Source organism: Macrobrachium nipponense, chromosome 39 (assembly GCF_015104395.2).
Source record: "Macrobrachium nipponense isolate FS-2020 chromosome 39, ASM1510439v2, whole genome shotgun sequence".
Taxonomy (NCBI): domain Eukaryota; kingdom Metazoa; phylum Arthropoda; class Malacostraca; order Decapoda; family Palaemonidae; genus Macrobrachium; species Macrobrachium nipponense.
This window is the reverse complement of record NC_061099.1, coordinates 17,841,446-17,861,623: the sequence shown is the minus strand read 5'-3', so window position 1 is coordinate 17,861,623 and position 20,178 is coordinate 17,841,446. Positions and strand designations below refer to the sequence as shown.

The 20,178-nt window shown below is 36.4% G+C and overlaps 1 protein-coding gene across 1 annotated transcript in view; it reads left to right on the top strand.

Moving 5' to 3' along the window:
- Positions 1–20,178, top strand: part of LOC135210166 (putative lipid scramblase CLPTM1) — a 94,519-nt gene that overhangs the window by 60,250 nt on the left and 14,091 nt on the right. The window contains exons 8-9 of the mRNA XM_064242992.1: positions 7,302–7,545; positions 13,445–13,641. Coding sequence (XP_064099062.1) covers positions 7,302–7,545; positions 13,445–13,641 — 441 coding nt within the window. The remainder of the gene's footprint in view (positions 1–7,301; positions 7,546–13,444; positions 13,642–20,178) is intronic.

Genomic DNA, 20,178 nt, shown 5'->3' with positions numbered 1-20,178 from the left:
TTTGATAATTTTTCATAAGAGACCCATTATTTATATCATAGCCCATGCCATTTATCAGTCCTTTGTAAAAGATTTTATTATGAAACAAATTAATGGCAACAGTTCTCGTAAGTAATTTTTTTATATCATTGTAAAACAATATCGCACCCCCATTGTGTGCATCAATTTTTCTTGTTTGTCCGTTGTGGCTAGCTTGACAAAGCAACAGCAAAGTGAAGGGCAGATGGTTGGGTGAAAATATGTAAGGCTATTCAGACAAACTTTTCCTGAATACTAGTAATTTATTCTAGAACTACTGCACAACCAAACAACTCAAGGTTACCAAAATCAGAGCAAATGAAAAATATAGATATATGTACGTGAAATATAAAGAAACTTATTTTCATGGAAAAATAAGGAATTTCTAAGGAAAATATATCACTTTCTTTTCACACTACACACACTTAAGCACACATCAGTTTTCAACGCTACTTAATCTACAATAGTACTAAACTAAAGTAATGAAATTTGCATATCCAAAGAATTACTTGATATCTGCAAATCTGTAGAAAAGAATAGTCCAGAGTAAATAGAAAATTCTCCCTGATACAACCCACAAGAAGTGGTTCTTCAGGCAGTACAATACAAGCCCTGTGTTTTCATTACAGGCGGCCCTCGGTTAGCGGCAGGGGTTCCGTTCCTGGCTGCCAACGCCAAGCAATTTTCAACGCTGAGCGATTTTAAAGCCTACGGCCACCGCACACCTTCTTTCAAAACTCTAGACCAGTCAAAGGCGCCGTAATCCCACAACGGCGCAATAAGTAAAATTATATTTATACAGTATAGTACTATAGAATTTACTGTACAGTACATGTGGGTGTCTAGAGTATGTAAAGATATAATAAAGTTTATACAGTGTACAGGTAGCTGTAGTGTTCAGGTTAGGATCATTAGTTTTACGATAGTCCGATTTTATGAGAGATCAAATTACAATGGCCTAACTTTATCCATCTTCTAGTTACATAAGTTCAATAACAGCAAAAGAGAATGATGAAAGTATGGTTTTAACGTTATACTCGTTGCGTGAACGTGTACAGCCATGAACAACCGAACGAGAAACGCCTTTTTTTTTCTAAGTACAACCGAACTGGATAACATCTGTTTGGCTTGTATTTCAATCATCATACTACAGTACAACATTACCGTAGTTGTTATAAATAGCGTTATGTATAGAATAGAACTGAGATATCTTAATGTAATAACTTTATTCGCTATAGATCAGAGATCAATATAGATTAAAGATCAATCGGGAAATATACTGTTAAATTTAAACCTAGTTATAACTGAAGCTGAGAAAACTGTTCAAGCTGCTAATGACTATTATCGTACATCAGCAACAAGGATAAAACTGCAGTAAACGTCTGCCATCAAACACAACTGTAGATAAAATTGGGATAAAATCATTTTAATCAAAACTACTGTGCTTGAAAGAACACATTTTACTGTTGGTTTCAAGCCGATATAAGATAAATAACGTAAAGTTCGTATTACGATGATATAAAGGATTATTGCGAACGGAATCACGTAATTTTTTAGGCAATAAACATGCCGCCAATGTAATCTGTTAACGAAAAAAAAAAGTAGTTCACATTCACAACGAGACATATTCAATGAATATTTCCACCTAAAAACACGCTGTATAAGGAAAAATAACTTTGTCTCATATAAGTCAAGTATATAGATATTCGTTTATGCTAACTAGAAGCAAGAGCATTCGCTCAGAATTGCGTTATGGTGAAACGAACTCGTATTCGTCAGCTGATTTCAAACCACAACGTTGGCCGCTACGCGGAATACTGGCTTAAATTTGCCGTAGTATTGTAAAATACAATAATATGAGAATACATACAATATTCTTGGATACAGTGAAATAATGTACAGTAGACCCTTGACTCACGAACACAATCCGTTCCTAGACCTTGGTCGTGTTCCAAATTGTTCGTGACTCGGAGCTAATTTCCCCATAAGGTTTAATGGGAATAATATTAATTGGTTCTCGACCCCTACGAACCAATATATATTATGTATATTTTGCCTTATTTTACACAGATAATGTAAAAGTCAGTGTAAAAAACCTTAATATATCTAATAATATAATTTAAAATGGTAAACTAACACTATAAAAACGTTTGTAAAGTGAACACTTACTATGACTGGCGAGACTTCTGGCTTGACGGACAAGAGAAGAGGAGGGTGGTGGGTGGGGAGGAGGTATATTGTGCGGAAGGAGACCCTCCCCCATCCAGGTCGGGGAGATCTCGTTCCGGAGATTCAACTCTTCTAGGTTTTTTTGGTGAACGTTTAATCACAAACTTATCCAATGTCTGTTGCCTTTTCCTTCCTTGCATAACTTTTCTGAAATGGCTCATTAAATTTTCATTGAGCATATTCACGATCCTGTTCGTAACAATTTTGTCCGGATGATACAATTCAAGGAAGCACTGGACATCATTCCACTTTTCCAATGCGGCTTTTATCACATCACTGCTGACATCTGTAACTTCCTCCCCAGCCTCCTCTTCGTCAGTTGATTGCTCCCGAGCAAGTTGCTCCTGCTGCTCTTTGTGGAGTTGAACAAGTTCGTCCGCAGTCAAATCTTCTGAATGTTCAGCGACCAATTCTTCAACATCTTCGTCGTTGACTTGTAGACCCATACTGTTGCCCATGGACACAATTTCTTGCACAATCTCTGCATCGAAGCCCTCAAAGTCACGGACAGTTACGCACTGGGGCCAAAGTTTCCGCCACGCAGAATTTAATGTGCGGTACGTAACTTCAGTCCATGCGTTATCAATGAGGGTTATGCAGTGAAAAACATTAAAGTGCTTCTTCCAAAATTCTTTTAAGGTTAATTTTGTCTCTTCAGTTACACGGAAGCATCTGGAGAAGAGCGCCTTCGTATATAATTTCTTAAAATTGCTAATGATTTGTTGGTCCATGGGCTGGAGAACAGAGGTCGTGTTGGGTGGAAGGAACGTCTTGAACTGAATGAAGTCATGTTCACTGCAGTCAGCCAAGTACGAAGGGTGTGCCGGGGCATTATCCATGATCAGAAGGCACCGCAGGGGTAGCTTGTTCTCTGTTAGGTACTGACTCACGGTCGGCGCAAACACTTCATCAATCCACTCCATAAACAAGTTCCGTGTCACCCATGCTTTTGTATTGGCCCTCCACATTACAGGCAGTCTGGCCTTATTTACGTTGTGCTGCTTAAAGGCACGCGGGTTATTTGAATGGTAGACAAGTAGCGGCTTTAGTTTCAAGTCGCCACTTGCGTTTGAGCATAACAAAAGCGTAAGCCTATCCTTCATTGGCTTGTGGCCTGGGAGCGCCTTCTCTTCTTGGGTGATAAATGTCCTGTTGGGCATCTTCTTCCAGAAGAGGCCCGTTTCATCACAATTGAAAATCTGTTGAGCGACGTATCCTTCGGCCTCCACGTCGGCAAACTCAGTCACGAATGCCTCAGCAGCAGCCTTGTCTGCGCTAGCAGCCTCACCATGCCTAATTACAGAGTGAATTCCAGTTCTTTTCTTGAAGTTATCAAACCACCCTTTACTAGCCTCAAAATCATCTGGCGTGGCACTAGTAGAAGGAGTTTCCTTCAGCAAACTCTGATACCACTTGCCGAGCTTTCTCGCAGATGATCGGCTCGTTACACTATCACCTGCCATCTGTTTCTCATGTACACTTCAAAATTATTTTTTCTGCCTCTTCGAGGGTTTGCGATCTCATCTTGGTTAGTACTGTCACTCCCTTCGCAACATTTGCTTCTTTAATGGCATCCTTGTTTTTCAAAATTGTCGAAATTGTCGACTTGGCCATCTTGTACTCACTTGCGATATCGGTCACGCGAACACCACGTTCAAACTTTTCTATAATTTCTTTCTTTATTTCAATGGTTATCTTCCTCTGCACCCTCTTCTCACCATCACTCTTCACTTTCTTACTTTCACCACCACTCTTCACTTTCTTAGGGCCCATTATGAAGAAAATCACAAGTTTTAGCGCAAAAAATGCTAAGCGAATTGACGAACGTCTTGTACACAATGAGATGAGACAAAGAGCGATGCGTGGGTGACGCCGTGCGTGGGCGGCTGGAGGATGGCTGTTCCCATGGCAACTCAAACGCTCTCACGTGTGCTGGGCGATTTCGCGCATTTTTCAAATGTTTGTGTCTAAAAATTAGTTTGTGAAACAAAGTGAATTGTTATTTTCCAGAAATTTCCAGCATTTTTCAAATGTTCATGTCTCAAAATTAGTTCATGACCCAAACAGAATTTTTATTTCCGCATTTTTTTTTTTTTTGTTCGTATCTCAAAGTTAGTTCGTAGGTCAAGGGTGAAATTTTACCTATAATTTTGGTCGGGGATCGAGTTGTACGTGGGTCAATGCGTTCGTGAGTCAAGGGTCTACTGTATAACTTTTTAAAAGATTCATGGAAAAGATGCATAATTAATAAAATAACACATGCATTTTTCGGAACTGGCGGACAAGAACGAACATGAAAAAACATCCCCTGACAACGTGGAGCGTAGTTACAAAGGCTGGCTCAATTGTATCTTATTTCTGTACAAAAATGAAAATACCTTTAAATAATATATTTTCATACATTTTAAACATAAAAGCATAAACATTTAAAAAATCAACACATCGATCGCTAAATTTGCACACTTTTTAACTATATTTTCGGAAGAGCGGCAGACGGCGGCATACAAGAACGAACTTGAAAAAACATCGTAGTCGATAACTTGAAGGGCAGTTGTTTCAAAAAGCTCCCTTTTTATCATATTTCTGCACAGAAATAAAAATACCCTATTCGTAATACATTTGCATACACATTTTAAACATAAAAGCATAAAAATTTATAAAATCGACACATCGATCGCTAATTTGCACTTTTTTTTAAATCTATATTTTCGGAAGAGCGGCAGGCGGCGGCTCACAAGAAAGAACATGAAAAAACATCATATTTGATAACGTGAAGGGCAGTTTCAAAAGCTGCCTTTGTATCATATTTCTGTACAGAAATAAAAATACCTTTCACGTAATACATTTTCATACACACTTTAAACAAAAGCATGAACATTTATAAATCGACACATCCATAGCTAAATTTGCACTTACGTAACTCGATATTTTCGGCATAGAACAGCGTCAGAGGCATATATTTTACCCTAATACCTACGTAATAACTCTCCATAAAATTTGTTAATATAATTTGCATAACCTTTATGGTCTGAACGGCATTTCTACAAATGTATGAACTCGTTAGACAACGGCGCTAGCGGCGCTGTTATCTGAAAATTATGCCGTAAAGATACCTTTAAAATGCCTTATTTTTTTAAGGAATATTTTTGACGACTGCCGTAAAACCGATTCGCTGTTGAGTGATTGCGCCGTTGACCGCGGGCCGCCTGTACTGAAAAACTCGCCGCCTTCATTGCAAGCTTCGACTTTCTCGCTGAGTAGCAATGAAATAACTGAATAACTTTTTCAGTGATCTGTAAAACACCTGGGATTAGAGCCGTCTTCCACTGGTTGGTGTCATCGATGGGACTTTCTCTATGATCAGAATCGTGAGAGTTCACTTCTCTCCGATTCAACTGTGAAGACAGGTCCACATCCACCTGAGTCATTCACTAATTAGTATTGTTTCTCCTTGGTTGAAATTCAACTACTGATGAGAAACTTCAGTCTTGCCATCACAGGGACCAGGGTCTCTAAAAGGCATTTGACTCTTGTCTAATGTGGACATGCCTCACGAGAATCATCATCTCATCTCTCAACATTGTTGGCAAACAAGATAGACGATTTGTATGGTTCCTTCTCAACATCACCCTTCAGAAGGCAAGTGTTATTTCGTGACTACATCACGGATGCGCAATCATTCTGCAACTGTTGACAGAGTCTGAAACCTTCATGATCTCCTGCCCTTTGGACTTTGTATTAGTTGATCCAGATCAGTCATTACTTTGTCCTATTAGTGTGTTGCTGTACCTAAGAAGGATTGACACCCTTCATTAAGTATTGATACCTTTTTCCATTGCCGACTTCCAATGCAGAAGTGTCTTAACGACATGTCTTCCTCTGAGTCTTTTGAGATCGTGAGGAAATTTCCTGCAGTTGGATACGTCCACTGTTCACTCTCTCAGAGAGAAAGCAGTGCAAGTGGCTGGGTACTTTTCATCACTCCATAGAATATGTCAGACCGGAAGATAGATGAAGTCTCATTTTGACCACTTATCCTTCTACCTTCGGGTCTGCCCACAGGTCCTCGGAACACCTTTTCCTTGGACCGGTGGTGGATACTCACAAGTTGTTTGCTTACCCAGCTCCATCAAGAGGACAAGTTACATCTCGCCTGTGGTGTGCAGTTTTAGAGGTAAGAAGGATGCGAGAGTGACTGGCCTCTCCACCTTCCCCTCCTCATCCTTCTACTCCTTTTCCTTCAGGTTGAGGATAGGACTCGAACTTATATTGCTGGTCTGGTGATTGATGCTGTAAGCTTGCACATCGAGTTTCCTTTCTATTTTTCTTATCAGAATCAAAGAAGCAATACTGCTCCTTCTAGCAAGGGGAGGAAGGAGACTGGCAGTAATGCACTCTTCCCAGAACTTTGCATTAATGCTTCTGACTCTAAATATTCTTCCCAGCCTGTTTTTGGATGAGTCACAATTCCTCACTCATTTTGAAAAGGCCCAGAGGTCTGACTCTTGATCATGCAGTTCCTATACTCCGGATCAAGTTGTCAAAGGCAGGGCGAGCTCACTGACATTCCTCCCACCAATCTGTGAGTCTTCCTAATGTAAAGGACTGAGGGTTTGTATATTGTGTAGGAACATATCACAATTTTTTTTAAGTAAATTTTATTTTTCCTAACTATACAAACCTGAGGTCCTTTAAATTTATGCACACCTCATGCCACCCCTCAATCTGAAACCTGGGCCGAAAGGCAAAGTGGAGTATTTACATCCGGGTAGGCGGGCCTATCCGTCTACCAGACGGTAGATACTGCCTAACCACCTTGTTTAAGAATTTAACGGCTGTATTCCAGCCTGCGCTGAAAGTAATTCCTAATGTAAAGGACCTCATGTTTGTATAGTTAGAGAAAAATACATTCAAAAATTGTGATATTTTTATACAGTAAATTGTATTACATATATTTATTTTTCAAGACCTGGAAGTGATCATAAAATTTTTTTTAAAGTATGACCATAATAGGGTTGCATACTAATTTACAATTGTTTTATTTTATTCTGTAGGTTACTGATGTGTCGATTAACAGAGAGAAGAGAATTTTTGGCATTCCTTTGCTGAAATTCACAGATAAGGGCACTTACATACAAAGTCATACAAGACAGTATGATGAACTGGCCTTCCGCTACTTATCAATAGCCTTGTTTCCCTTATTAGGGGGTTATTGTGTTTACTCCCTCTTCTATCAAGAACACAAAGGATGGTACTCTTTTGTACTGTCAATGTTGTATGGATTCTTATTAACATTTGGTAAGTAGTTTGTCAGAGTTCTGAATTTGTGTGCTTGCCTAATGGCCAATTAACAATAGTGTTTGAACCTGTACCATTTCTGTATTTTGTATATTGGGTTTGAAAGTACTGAAGATCTAAATATTTTGCAATAGTTCTTTGTTAGGTGGTAAACATTTTCAACTCCTCTTTCATATTTTCAATAAGCAAGTTCTTTAATTGTGTATATCTTGATGTGGGAGGGCATCAGATGTATGATTGCTGTTTGGCCTTGGATATTGGGTAATTAACCCTTAAACGCCGACTGGACGTATTTTACGTCGACATTTTTTGTGTCTCGGGTGCCGACTGGACGTATTTTACGTCGACATACAAAAGTTTTTTAAAAAATTTGCGGAAAAATACTTTTAGGCCTACCAGCCGAAAACTCTTGAATCACGCGCCTTGGGGGATGCTGGGAGTTCACGGATCAAGGTGTTGTTTTGTTTACAATCGTTACGCAGGTGCGCAAGCGCGAATTTCTTTCTTGCCGCACTAAAAAGTATCTGACACATCTCGGAAATTATTTCGTCACTTTGACATAATTTTTTTACCATTTTAAATTAACCGTTACATGGAGTATTATATATGAAAATGTGCGCATTTTTATGTAGAATACAACAAAAAAATACTCATGATTGTAGCTTTTATCAGTTTTGAAATATTTTCATATAAATAACGATAAGTGCCAAAATTTCAACCTTCAGTCAACTTTAACTCTACCGAAATGGTAAAAAAACGCAATTGTAAGCTAAAACTCTTATATTTTTAGTGTATTCAATCATTTAACTTAATTTTGCAACTAATTGGAAGTCTCTAGCACAATATTTTGATTTATGGTGAATTTATGAAAAAACTTTTTCCTTACGTCCGCGCAGTAACTCTTCCGAAAATAATCATACATGCGATTGTGGTAATGTTTACACCATTTTAAATTAGCCGTTACATAAAGTTTTATATATGAAAATGTGCGCAATTTTATGCACAATATAACTAAAAACAACCCATGGTTGTAGCTTTTATCAATTTTGAAATATTTTCACATAAAAAATGATAAGTGACAAATTTTCAACCTTCGGTCAATTTTGACTACCGAAATGGTCGAAAAACGCAATTGTAAGCTAAAACGCTTATATTCTAGTAATATTCAAGCATTTACCTTCATTTTGCAACAAATTGGAAGGCTCTAGCACAATATTTCGATTTATGGTGAATTTATGAAAAAAATAACATTTTCTTTACGTCCGTGCGGTAACTCTTCCGAAAAAATCATACGTGCGATTGTGGTAATGTTTGCACCATTTTAAATTAGCCGTTACATAACGTTTTATATATGAAAATGTGTGCAATTTCATGTATAATACAACAAAAAATAGTTGAAGGTTGTAGCTTTTCTTATTTTTGAAATATTTGCATATAAATCACGATAAATAGAAAAAAACCACGTTCGGTCAAATTTGACTCTACCGAAATGGTCGAAAAACGCAATTGTAAGATAAAACTCTTACAGTCTAGTAATATTCAGTCATTTATCTTCATCGTGAAACAAATTCGAAGTCTCTAGCACAATATTTAAATTTTTGGTGAATTTAAAAAAAAAACTTTCCTTCCCTCCGCGCGCGGATTCTCCGCCACAAATCTCCGAAATGCGTACGTCCCATTCTCAGAATATTTGCTCCGTTTCATATTAGGCATTTCATAGAGTTTTATATATGAAAATGTGCGCAATTTCATGTAGAATAAAACAAGAAATATTTAAAAGTTGTAGTTTTTCTTATTTCTGAAATAATTGCATATAAAAAAATATATATAAAAAAATTCGACATTCGGTCAACTTTAACTCGTCAGATATGGTCAAAAACTGCATTTGTAAGCTAATATTCTTACAGTATAGTAATATTCAATCATTTGTCTTCATTTTGAAAGAAATTGGAAGTCTCTAGGACAATATTTAGATTTATGGTGAATTTTTGAAAAAAATATTTGTTTACGTCCGCGCGTTACGAATTCATGCATTATTTTGTGATAATATTTTCTCTGTGTTGCTTTTATCGTTTTACAATTTGTTATATACCAAAATGATCGCAATTTAGTGTACATTACAAAGAAAAAAAAAGTAACTTGTTACCTTTAACCGTTTTGAGCACAGCGCGATTTGAATACAATTATATATGAAATTTCGTTTTTGCGCTATCATATATCGCATTATTTATATATGATAATGATCATTTTTTTCATTTCTGATGGTTGCATACTAAACTTCAGGCAATGACAAAAAAAGGAGCCAAAAATGAACTCTTAATCTTCAAAACTAAGCGCGCTATGATTTTTTTAAAAAAATATTTTTTCCGCTTCCGCGCTTACTCTGAAACGTCTCCGGCACACGGGAGACTTTTTTTTTTTACCGCTTCGGCGTTTAAGGGTTCATAAAAGTTAATAGGATTTCTGTCAGGAAGTTGATTAGTACTAAAATAATTTTTATTTTAACAGCATATTCTGAGGCCAAAACCTATTTGTTTTGGGAAAGAATAAAGTTCTTGAAAAGAAATATTGTACCAAGATTTTAGGTTTGAATACTGAAATCAGCTGTGTTAATTAAGAAAAAACTGATCCATTTCACAACAAACCTATTACTTGAAATAGCTTGCATTTGTAGTTAAGAGAAAATTCAAACTCTACCAGCCCTCTTGAATGAGAGGAGGATTCATTAGTAACTATTACACGAGCAGGTAGACCTCTTAAAGTCTGTAAGTGTCCTCAGTGTATGGCCACTATGTTTGTCCTCAGACCAGTGCTACCTTGCATTTTCTGTGTTTTTTCTGTGTAGAAATTGTATATTTTTGTATAATTGACTTACCCAGTTACTACATAGCTATAGTTTTCCAACGTGTGGCAACCTAAATTCAAATTTTGCAGGTAGCTCTTTGATTTATTAGTACAGGCAGTCCCCGGGTTACTACGGGGGTTCCATTCTGGAGACGCGTTGTAACCCAAAAATCTCGGAAGCCAGAACATCATCAAAAATCCTAAGAAAACGTTTAATGCTTTGGGTGCATTGAAAATTATGTAAACTGCATTCTTATTGAATTTTTCATCAAAAAAAGCTTCAAATATTGATTATTGTGCATTTTTGGTGTCATATTTCTCCTGCCAGGGGAGCATTGTAGGCGTCGTAACCCTGGAAATAATTTCTGATGAATATAATTGAAAAGCGCCTTAAACTCGGAACATCGTAAGCCGAACCCCTCGTAACTTGTGACTGCCTGTATAGGTATACAGTGTCACCCCCTAACAACAATATTAGGAACGACTTAGCTAATCACCTCATTCTTATTTCTGCCTTGCACGACTAAGCATCTAGCTAATCACCTCATTCTTATTTCAAGCATGATGAGTCATGTCCTTTGTTTATTTAGTATTATTTTAATTCAGATTGTCATCAAGCCAGCTACTTGCAGTCACAAGGAATAGCTTTGTCTTAAAAACAATTCTTGGATGTTACACCATACTTTTAGTTTAATGATTGCCTTAAAAGTAGTTCTTGAATGTAGCACCATTCAGTTAGGCCAGATACTTTTACATTCATGATTTGTTCACCAGGCATAGGCTTCTTTACAACCCGCCGGTAAATAGTTACCTACATAAAAGTAAATCTCGAATGTTACACCATCCCTTTAGGCAAAAAATTTCCATTTATGATTTGCTTACTGGCCTTAGGCGCTGTTATTAGCGATTTTTACTTATCATCAAGCTGTCAGAACAGAACCCCCACCAATAACCGGTGACTGCGTACTTACCCATTAATTATATGTCAGACTCCTCCCTCCTCCCCTCTGATGGACATTATACCCAAAACAGATGAGGTGATTAGCTAAGTCGTTCCTAATACTATTGCTGTATACCTACATTGAACAATTGGAGTGCTACCCGCAAAATTTGAATTTAGGCTGCTGTTCGTTGGAAAAATATAGCTATGTAATTACTGCGTAAGTCTATGCAAAACTTTTTTTTTTTCTATAAAATGTAACTTTTCTACAATTTTTCCATTTTTTAAAATGTTTTTATATACTTTACATTGAATATCATAATTGCTTTAGTTTTCTATTCAATACTGGCAACTTTTCTATTTCAAATTCATTACATGAATTAATATTTTGGAATAGAATATGTCCATGTATCCCACCTCCTATCAATGTGGGATTCAGCTATGTAATTACAGTGGAAATTCTACATACGAAAGTCCCTACGTACAAAAAATCCAGATTACGAAAGCAAAGACGAAGATTTTTTTGCTTATGTGTACGAAAATAATTCAGGTTGTGAAAGGGTAAAGTCCGAGATTCACGCGGGCCGCCGAGAACAATTTTAAAACTCGTGCACCGCCAACTCATTAGACTCGCCACCATCCTCCCGCTCTCCCATTGTTTCCTGACGCTAGTCACCGCCGTAAGATCCTGCTCTCCTATTGGTCAGCATCTGTCCCATCATGCCTCAATGTAAAGGCATTTCTTGACCATTTTTTGCAGCAGTGTTATCGTAAACACCTGGAATTTGTTCGTTCACACACATTTTGTTTGTTAACGTAAATTTGTGTTAGTGATTTCGCTTTCGTTGTACTGTAAGTTTCTTTATCGTGTTGTGTGTGAACGTAATTACTTATGTTATTAGCCATGGGTCCCAAGAATGTTGCTGAAGTTCATGGAAAGAAGAGGATGCTTTCTATGGAGACAAAGATGGAGATAATCAAGAAGTGTTAATGTTTTCTGCTATTTGTTAATGTGTTTCGTAAAGTTTATTGTTGATGTTTTCTGCCATTTTTAAATGTTTCGTAAAGTTAAGCGTTCATGTTTTCTGCCATTTGTCCTCCTCCTCTGTCGCCACTTTCGGACATCGCCTCACTCGAAAGGTAAGGTTCCACATTTTACTACATACGTACATACATGTACGTACAGTATTTCTTATACCCTGTACACTAATACACTTTATTTACAGGTACAGTCATGGTTATGTTAGGTATTGAATGGTCCAAATTGTTGTATTTCATTGTTAATTGGTCAATTTAGCTTTATTATAAAATTTACTGTGGTGCTTTTGTAGGGCTTAGAATGAATTAGACAATTTACATGTAAAACGTAGTTCTAGATACGAAAAAAAAAGGTTACGTAGGCCGCTTCGGACTAGATTAATTTCGTAACCTGAGGCACCACTGTACTTAATAAGTTACTTATATAAAAATTACATTTTTATGATAAAGTTTTATATAGTATACATGCCAAGAACTAATTACATAATTGGAGGCCCCCCTTCTCCCATCTCATGGACATAAGGCATAAACAGACTGAGGGTGTCTACTCCTGGTTGCTGTGCGAGTTGAAGCTATAGCTATGTAATTAATTGGTATGTATAGTATGTATAAAACTTTATCACAAAAGTCATATTTTTAATGCTTGCCCTATGTCAGAAATACTTATTTTAATAAAGGGTTATATATTCTTATGGGCAGGATTTTGTTGAAACAGTATATAGTAACTAAGAAAATTATGCAGCACAGTACAATTTTTCTTTGCAAAAGTACTTATCTTACATAATTACATGAACTTTAAATTATACTGTTAAATTTACACCACCATCAACTTAATATTTACTGGATGTGAAGAAATTAATAAGTATATTCAGTATTTAAGTGGTTTTACTTTGGTGTATAACTATTGTTTTGGTTTGTTTATGTCCTTGGTTCAAATAATTTGTTGTCAAGTTTGGAAATTGTAAATTTCTATGTACTTAAAAATCTAGATTTACAAGGTTTAGTGGTTAAAATACAGTAGAGTATTATTTTTAAAAAATTATGAGGGCTATGGTTAACTCCTCTGCAATCTTTCAGGCTTCATTATGATGACACCACAGCTTTTCATTAATTACAAACTGAAATCAGTAGCTCATCTGCCATGGAGAATGCTCACCTACAAAGCCCTCAACACATTCATTGATGACATATTTGCATTTGTCATCAAGATGCCTACCATGTACAGATTAGGTTGCTTGAGAGATGATGTTATTTTCTTCATATTTTTATACCAGGTAAGTTGATTACTGGATTTTGTTGAGTGAATGTAAATCCTTGAGGCAGTTATCCTAAGATGCTTTAGTCAATGTAGAATGAATGCAGTTGCACTAGATTTCCTTAGCTGAATAAAATCTTTTCATTAATTACCATATAATTATACTTGTGTAACATGCGATCTCGCATATCATGGCGACCCCCAAATTTTCACCTTTAAAAAATTATTGGATGATGTATCTCATGTACCATGCGAGTTCAATTTTTTAGATCAAATTACAATAGGCTAACCTCTTTTCCTCCTCTTCATCTATTCCATTTTCTAGTTAGGCTAACCCCTTTTCCTCCATCTCTTTATCTTTCCCTTCTAGTTAAGTTAAAACATGTAAAAGAGAATGCTAAAAGTATCGTTAGTAATGTAATACTTGTTGTGTAAATGCAGACAACAGAAACAGCCGATTTGTTATGAACAACAGAATCCAATAACAACAGCAGTTTGCTTGCACTACAACCATCGTACAATAGTAAAAAATGACCGTAGTTATTCTACAAATGACGTTAAGTAGAATTGTACTGATATTATGTTACTATATTCTCATTTGCTATGGAGAAAAGATCAGCAAGGGCATATACTGCTAAATTTAAGTTGCTAGTTGTAGCTGAAGCTGAGGAAAGAATGTCCATCTGCTAACGACTATTTTCATGCATCCGCAACATGGATGAAACTTTCAGAAATTTTAGTATAGCACCATCAAACTCGACCATAAACAAAATTTGAAAGAAATGTTTTTTAATCAAAACTATTTGGCATGAAAGAACGCATTTTACTGTTTTCACTCTGCTAAAAGATAAATATGTAAAGCTCGTGGTTTTCTGATAAAATCAAGTGAAAATATCAAATACAATCTGTTGATTTTTTGTACGCAATAAACATTCCCTCAGTGCCATCTACTAATGAAAAAAATAACCAAATTTCACTTACAACAGTACATATTCAAGTGATAGTTTGACTTGAAAACACTTTGTATAACATAATATAACCTTGTCCCATATCAATAGAATATCTTGAGATTCATTTACACCAACTAGAAGCAAGAAAATCACTGATATGAGTTCAACACAGCAAAATAAACTTACCTTGCAATCATCCTCAGTTGATTTCCAAACCAAAACATTGATTGTTATGTTTGTATTTTATTAGACAATAGTAATATGAAAATACATACAATATTATTGGATGCAGTGAAGTAAAGCATAATTTTTTAAAAAATCCATGGAAAAGATGCATATTCATTATGTTTGTATTTTATCATACGATACTAGTATGTGAATATTACATACACTAATTTTATATATCATGTATATGATGCGACCACTTAAAATTAGGTCTTCAAACGTCACACGATATGCGAGTATATACGGTAGTATGGCGGTGACTTTATCCCAGCTCTCCGAAGCTGTCCTTATTTTTTGTGCTCTTAAGGTCTGAAAAGAACAAGTGCAGGGATGGGAGAAGAGCAGTAAACCCCTGAACAATTAAGTTTTTTTTTTTTTAAACTTGTTTTTGAGTTGTGAAAATCTTGCTTGTTCACACCAAACGGAGATTATGCCATCAGTGCAGAGAACTTAAATAGACATCAAGGCCAGGTATATTCTGGGGGAAAAGGAATGTAATAGCAGACAAGTTGAGCCGCCGGGACCGGACTATGGGAACAGAGTGGCCATTACATCAGGAAGTGGCGGACAGAATGTTTTTCTTGTGGGAAAGGCCGGTGATAGATCCGTTCAACAAGATACAAGAAACTAAAGATATACGTATTGTTCAGTAGTCCTGGACACGGAATCGGCAGCAGAGGATGTTCTACAACATCCGTGGGACAACCTGGACATATATGCTTTTCCTTCATTTTGTCTGATCTGTCAGGTCCTGAACAAGTTGATGAGGTTACAGAATCACAAGATGACCCTGGTGGCTCCCTGTGAGCAAAGGTAGAATGGTTTCTGGATCTATTATCCAAGCTAGTAGAAGTTCCGAGAGAACTACCTCAGTGGTACAACCTACTATGTCAACTCCACGTGGAGAGGTAACCACCGATCAGATCAGTCCCTATCTCTTCATGGGGGACTGTCAAGTATCTCCTGCGAGCGAGAGCCTTTTCTTGAAAAGCAGTGTCGCAGATAGCAGGATATATCAGAAAGTCATCATGTGTGTACCAGGGTAAGTGGTCTGTCTGCTGTGATTGGTGTTGTAGACAGAGTATTTCTCCACTTGGAGCTTCTATTCAACAAATAGGTGATTTTTTTTTTATATATGCACCTTAAAACAGTAAATATATGCACCTTAAAACAGTAAAACACCTTTCTGTGTCTACCATAAATGGGTATAGAGCTGCACTAGCTCTCCTACAGTTGAAAGATGTAGATATTTCATCTTAATGGGAAATATCTATGTTAATGAAGAATTTTTAGCAGTCCTGTTCTCCTTGATAACTAAAGTCTCCCAACTGGTATTTAACCATGGTATTGTTAAGCCTTACTAAGGCTCCCTATGAACCAGTATGACAAGCCACGGATAGGAACTTGACTCTAATACACAGTCTTCTTGCGAGCTCTAGCATCTACCAAAAGGGTAGGGGAACTGCATGGTTTATCAGATGAAGTGAAACATTCCAGAGGTTGGAAGTCACTATTCTTTGAATTTATACCAGTTTTTGGCTAAGACAGAATCCATTAGTTGTTGATGACATATTATCTCCTTTTCTATACCTTTGGGAGACTGTATAATGACCCTGAAGAAATTTTATTATGTCCTGTGAGTGCTGTGTGCTTATTTAAAAAGAACTAGACATCTCAGACCTAGATGTCGAAGGCTTCTTGTTAGCGCAGGCCAGGTCAAGAAAGAAGTGTCCAAGAATACAATATCGTTTTGGTGAAGGGAAAATGCATATTTGACAGAATCAGAAAGGTCAGATAATGTCATGAGAGCAATAGCACATGACATCAGAGGTCTGAGCTTTTCTTTGGGTCTGGTGGTGGCTGCTCAACAAGTTATGTAGCTCATCCAGTACCCCTGGTGGTATGAAAGTGTAGAGTGAATGAGATGACTAGTCTCTTTTTGTTTCTGTGTTTTCTATCTGCTTCTTTACCTACGGCTGGTAAACAGAAGAATACCTACCATCATAAGCTGGAACAGACTAGATAAAGGTGAGTGAGACAGCCATGCAGTTAGAATGATTAATAATGTAAGACACTTATCAGTAGTAACACATTCTTCTCTGTAGCAAGGAGAAAGAGGAATGATAAACCCACATAGAGGGTACGTTGGATATTATGGGAACAGCCAGCTCTCCATCTTTGGAAAATGCAATTATCTATGACTTTGTATGAAACACCCAGAAATATGAACATAAAGACACTCGTATATCTTAGGTTCGGAGGTTGAGGTCAGTTGTCTTGGAATTTTTTTTACTCAGAAGTTGACTAAAGGTGGCAAACTCCCAGTTGGTTAATAATACTTGCCATATATTTCCAAGTATAAAACAACCTTTAAATCCTAAAATTCACCCCAAAAATTGGTTGTTGTTTTATACTACAATTCTAAAAATCAAACCTAGAATTCTAAGATGTTTATCGGTAGGCTAGCCTAGGCCTCAATGTGATAACCACCAACATTAACATAAAGATTCACATTATGAAGTAAACTGATAATACGTAAAGGTAATAAAACCATTTTTACATTATAAAGTAAACTGATAATACGTAAAGGTAATAAAACCATTTTTACTTTATATATTATTAGCATATCTTTATAAAAAGTAGTCTATTTGAGAAATAATTCTATATCAATGAAACCAGCTTTTATCTATGCAATCCCAGCTGAGAAAATGTAAACATCGAGTTATGGTTGTGCTCACAGCAACCTTTATCTTACGGTAACCTTTCAGAAATTTCAATGATAGTGCACTTACGGTAGTAAAGACATTTAGGATAACATAATATTCATTTTTCATTTAAAGTTTTTCACACATATCACAAGATTAATCACATATGCCACCATCATAGGGATTCCAGTCTTGTTCTGGTAAATCGACTTCGGCTTTGTCATTGCTATCATACAAATTATCTTAGGTACTACCAATGGCATTTTTAAAATAATTTTATGACACTTTCTATGTTCACATTCCCTGTGCTTTTATAATAAAATTGCAGCAGACATCAAGTGAGGCGGCATGCAAAGCTTTGTAACAATTCGGTTCATATGAATGATAATTATGTATGATAATTATTGTTCATTATTGTATTGTTATTAGCAGTTGTTTGAGAATGACGATGAAACGTAAACAAAACAAGGGTTTCAATTTTAGGCAACATATATACGAAAAAACCAGTATAGAATCGGTTTTGTTAAACCCAGCTTTGATAATTTGCAATAGGAATGTATCTCTGAATGAAGTTCCATTCGGCAACTGAAGACAGTGATGACATCAGTAAAATGCGATCAGCTGATTATTTTAAGACTGTAAACAAAACCAGAATACAAATGGTGTAAACCAGAATACAAATGGCGCATCATTGCTCTGTTCATATATTGTAATACAATAATACAGTGGTCCCCCATATTCGCGGGGGATGTGTACCAAAGCCCCCCGCGAATAGTTACAATCCGCAAATAGTTGGAACCCCTATAGAAAAGCTGAAAATGGGCTATTTTGGTAGGTAAAACTCAGGAAATCACAAAAAGTGCATTTTATGATGAAATTGATAAAAAAACATGAATTTCTGGATATTTCTCATAGAAAAATACAGCGAATAGGCGAATTTCCTTAGAATAATGTGTAGATATGGTCCAGAGAGAAATCCACAAATTCGTGACTGCGCGAATCAGGAGAACGTGAATACAGGGGGACACTGTTCATGTAATATGATTAGATACAGTAAAACAAGTTTTATTAAAATTATCATTATTCTCTCTCTCTCTCTCTCTCTCTCTCTCTCTCTCTCTCTCTCTCTCTCTCTCTCTCTCTCTCTCTCTCTCTCTCTCCAACCATAATGCTAATGATACTCCTCCATTCTCCACTAAAATATTCCAATGTTTAGAATTCTGGATAAAGCGATTGTAAACCTGTATTGACATAACTGAATTAAGAAACAGATGATTGCTGACATTATTTACCATAACTATCGAGCGTTTATCAAGAGCTCCGTTAAAAATGTCAAGTAGTTAAACCCAGCGATTCGCAATGGTGGCTTCCATAATAAAAGTAAAATACATTTTTGTTCATCCATCATGCAATGGAGATCTCAAGAAAGAATACTAGTAAATTAAAGCTGCAGGTTATAGTCGAGGCTGAACAAAACGAAGTAATGTGTGTACGTTTTCAACCAAACTTCATTAATTTACAAGAAAAGGTATCTCTGAATTATATCTCTTCTAACAACTAATGACAATGAAGATCTTGATTATACAGATATGAGATAAATTTATGAAAATTTGCCATTATTTTTTATCTCGTCTTATGTAAAGGTTGTCTTATACATGGAAATAGAGTAAGTCTATCCTAATAATAAGACCAAAGATTTGTTTTGTATATGAACAAATAACAGATTTTTTAATCAATATTTATTTTTCATAACTGACAAACCTGAGGTCTTAACATATAAAATCCCCACCTCTAATCACCCTTCTTGACAGTTAAACTGGATTGGAAGAGTAACTGACACATTCATGAGATGCCAAAGCATTGTGGAAGATCCCACAGAACTTGTGATCAAGCACAGATGCGAATACAATTTTCTTTAATTTTACTGGTTTCCAGCTGGTGCTAGAAGATTTGTCTTAATATTAAGACCTCAGGTTTGTTAGTTATGAAAAATACAAATTGATAAAAAAAATTTGTTTTTTTCAATATCTTTGCAGCATCTATTATGCCCATAGCTTCAGCTTTTATCCCTTTTACTGTACCTTCTGACTTTCCAATGCTTGGCCATTGGCCAAAATTCTATTTTTTATTTTATCATATTCTTGCTTGTTCAGTACTGTGTACTGTATTAATCACAAGATGCATGAATAGCAATTTACGAGGGAGGGTTAAGAGATGTACCATGGCAGAGAAGGTGGTCAAGGGGGACTGGATAAATTCATATGTATAGTTAGATAGTATTTGATTCATTCTTCTGCATGCACAGGTTTGATTGTGCTCAGTCACTATCAGAAGCCAAGTCAAATTTCACTTAACCCTCTTACGCCAACTGGACGTATTTTACGTCGACATTTTTTGTCTCCCGTGTGCTGACTGGACGTATTTTACATCGACTTACAAACTTTTTTTTTTTTAAATTCGCGGAAAAATACTTATAGGCCTACCAGCCTAAAACTTTTGAATCACACACCTTGGGGGATGCTGGGAGTTCACGGATCAAGGTGTTGTTTTGTTTACAATCGTTACGCAGTCGCGCAAGCGTGAATTTCTTTCTTGCCGCACTAAAAAGTATCTGTGACACATCTCGGAAATTGTTTCGTCACTTTGACATAATTTTTGTACCATTGTAAATTAGCC